This window comes from Monodelphis domestica, chromosome 4 (assembly GCF_027887165.1).
Source record: "Monodelphis domestica isolate mMonDom1 chromosome 4, mMonDom1.pri, whole genome shotgun sequence".
NCBI classification, from domain to species: domain Eukaryota; kingdom Metazoa; phylum Chordata; class Mammalia; order Didelphimorphia; family Didelphidae; genus Monodelphis; species Monodelphis domestica.
In genome coordinates this window covers 441808794-441812009 of record NC_077230.1, presented here as the reverse complement: position 1 = coordinate 441812009, position 3216 = coordinate 441808794, and the positions used below count along the sequence as shown (strand labels likewise).

General features: G+C 39.1%; 1 protein-coding gene across 1 annotated transcript; it reads right to left on the bottom strand.

Annotated features, from left to right (window-relative positions):
• Positions 1–292: 292 nt before the first annotated feature.
• LOC100027710 (protein lin-9 homolog) lies at positions 293–2043 on the bottom strand. Its single transcript, XM_056796662.1, has one exon. It carries the CDS (start codon positions 2041–2043, stop codon positions 1420–1422), a length of 624 nt encoding a protein of 207 aa, XP_056652640.1. The 3' UTR covers positions 293–1419.
• Positions 2044–3216: the final 1173 nt, after the last annotated feature.

Here is a 3216-nt window from a genome sequence, read left to right as displayed (position 1 = left end):
CAATATATTTAGCCACTGATTCGTACCAAGACCCTCTCTTCTCATTTTTCACTGTTGTCAGCTGTCTGCATGAGTTGTATTACATTCGTCCATATTTTTAAAATGGTTTATATATAATCTTTGTTGAAGTTATATTAAAATATATTCAGACATTTTCAGCTTAAAACAATACTTGCTAATAAACATATGTAACTTAAACAAAGCTCCTTTACTTGTAAAATAAACAATAAAATAAATATAATGCTGGTCAGTAATGTTGGTTTATGAAGCAGCATGATATTTTTAAAATGCCTTTTTGGAGAGTCTTTCTTCTTGTTTACCAGCAGATAAGTTATTTGGTGTTGAAAGCCTGTATAATGGAGCAAGATTTTCCAAAACTATGTCTTGTACATTTGGAATAATTAAACTTTCTTTTCAGTCTCTGTTGGTGTTATTAGCTGCAAAGGCATGTAAGTTTCCCATCTGACTCAGGCCACTCTGAATATGTGCAACATGGATCTCAACATAATTCTGAAAACAACTGATATTAGAAGCATCTATTGAACTCTTGATGTCATTAAGTGAATCAGTAAGTGATTTGAATTCAAAGGAATTCAGGTCACCTCCTTCTGCTAGACACTTAATCTGTAATAATATTGCTGTAAGTCTAGAGATTAATTCAGTAAGATTTTCATTTTCAACACAGGGTTGTCCAGTAGATGCATTTGCATGTCTAACAATTTCTTGCGCTTCTTCTTCACATCTGCGTCTCATATCTGTTGGTTGGTCTGCAGGCTGGAGTCCTTGGTCTGGAGCAAGCTCATAACAGTACTGCTGAACTTTATGTAAAACTTTGTTTAGATCCTTGTTCAGCTGTTCAAGATCTAGAACAATAGTTGCATATCTCCTCTGAAATTCAATGCTGATGGGCATAGAATAGGACTTCAATTTTTCTGCCTCTGTGTTCATTTCCCTTAATTTCTTGATGTGCTCCTTTTTAATCATAAGAATTTTTGATAATCTAGTTACTTGGATAAGGAATTCCACTGGAAAACCACCTAATGTTTCCGTATCTGAACCTGGAAGTTTGCTTCTCCATGGTGACTGTCCTAATAAAGGATCATTATCTGTAATTGGTGACTGGAGAGGAGGACTATAATGTAACCGTGGTGGAGTCATGAAAAATCGAGACGGCCACTGTTTTTGTCCAAAGGCAGCAATTGGCATTGTTTCATGAGGCTCATTGCTCAGAACTTCATAATCAGGGACAGTATGGGTTCCAAGTCCTGCTCTATCAAATGTAACTCTATAAGTGGCATTAAGTGTGTCTACAGCATCTATCTGCCCAGTAAAGAGGCCATCATGAACACCACGCAATCGTGCTGTAACCTTCGTCCCAATGACCAAAGGAAGAGGAATCTCATCTGGAAGATCTTTGAATTAGGAAACATCTGCAACCTTCCTTTGTTGTAGGAGCCGAATTTTTTGCCATTTCTGTTTTAATGCTGCTCTTTCTTCTTCAAAAAATGCTGAAGAACACCTCCGTGGTTTTCCCATCAGCCGTCTAATTTTCCCCCATTCCACTCTTGTTAACTTTCGGGTCTTTAGATTAGGAAAAGACTCTTTTAGACAGACACAAAAGTCATTATCTCCTTCAAATAATGGTTTATCTATATTGGAATAGAACCACTCATATATACACCACTTATGTGCCTTAGGAAGTTTGAGAAGGTTTCGTAGCCAGAAGCCAATCTTCTGTGAAGCTTTCTTGTCTGGTGTTGACATTGTTGCTGTAAATTTCTGTGGAACCATTGCAACTCTCTGATTTCTTTTGGGGGATCTTGTACTTAATTGTCTGTCATCATCTTCACAAAAAAGACAGCTTCGTTTTGAATTTCTGAAGGACATTTCTACTGAAGAAGCTGTGTTCTTGCCTTTCCAAACCAGAGTCTTCTGTAAGGAACTGTATTTTTCATTCCATGTGTTGGATAAGCTTCCCTCTTTTAAACTAACAAGTGCTTTTGCTGAAGAACTCTCGTCAGGCAACTGGTCGAGCTCCGCCATCTTGAATGAGCCATGCCGCTTTTTCCCTTAATTGCTAGTTTTAAAGACTTCACAGTATGAAAAAACAGGTTTTTGGGAAATCAGGATACGATTTTAAGATAGTCTTAATCAATGTTGGGAGCTTAGTCTTTGATAACTTAAGTTCTGGCTTCTGAACTAAAGACTCCAACAACTGAATATAACAGGTATGAGAGGATAGATTTTGATCCAGTTTCCTGGATGGAAAAGCACATTACCTCACTGGCCAAGTGGAGGTCTACTGATCCGTCTCCAATCTCGAACTCCACATTTTCTCCTCAGGCAATTTGATCACATTGGGCGCCAGATATATGGACCCACCATGGAGTTCTATATTATTTATCTGTGGGTGGGTGACCTGAGAAGGAGAATGGAGGCTAGAGAAATATGGATGTGAGATAGATAAGGCAGTGAGGGCAAGAGACGCTGGAATAAAGACTCAGAGACCACAAGTTAAAACACTGGAGGAGTTGCAAGATCCTCCATAGATACCTCTCTAGTGAAAGATAACAGAGTGGAGAAATTATAAGTATGAGGACAAAGAGAACTTACGTGGAGCACAGGACTCCAGGACATCCCCCATGGACCAGGTGGTCAAGAGATTAATGGGAGATGTGCGGGGCAGCTGCGCTGCGTCAGTCAGTCATACATGAGGAACATAATAGGCCACAACAAGATTAAGATTGTAAGAGGCAAGAGGGAGAGCAAACCCCGTGAGGGTAAGAGGTATAAGAGAAGAGGAGGCTCGCACATGTTCCCCAGCCTTTATTGGGGACCTTAGGAGTGTCAAGTGGGAGGCGATTAATGAATACGTGACATGACATAGGTTTTTACATTGGTAGCATTGACAATGACAGAATCAAAGAGGTGGAGATTAATCCAACCTGCGCTTTGAATATAGTCCGAGCCAGGGTACTGTGGCTGTCAACGCCCAGCCCAGGAATTTGCTAGTCCTTTGCGCTAGTCCTTTGGATTATCCCTTTCCATGCCAGGTGTCTGGTAAATGAATATACAGGATATATTATCAATATGTCAATCATACTTCCAAGATGCTAAGATGCCTGGTGTGCTACATTTACTTTTACTTATAATTTTATACACATGGAATTTTGATATATACATATTTTTATCCAGAATTTAATTTTTTTCTTTGCT

Excerpts from the sequence above, each read along its gene's own strand:
- LOC100027710 (XM_056796662.1), bottom strand. The coding sequence starts at position 2,043 with ATGGCGGAGCTCGACCAGTTGCCTGACGAGAGTTCTTCAGCAAAAGCA.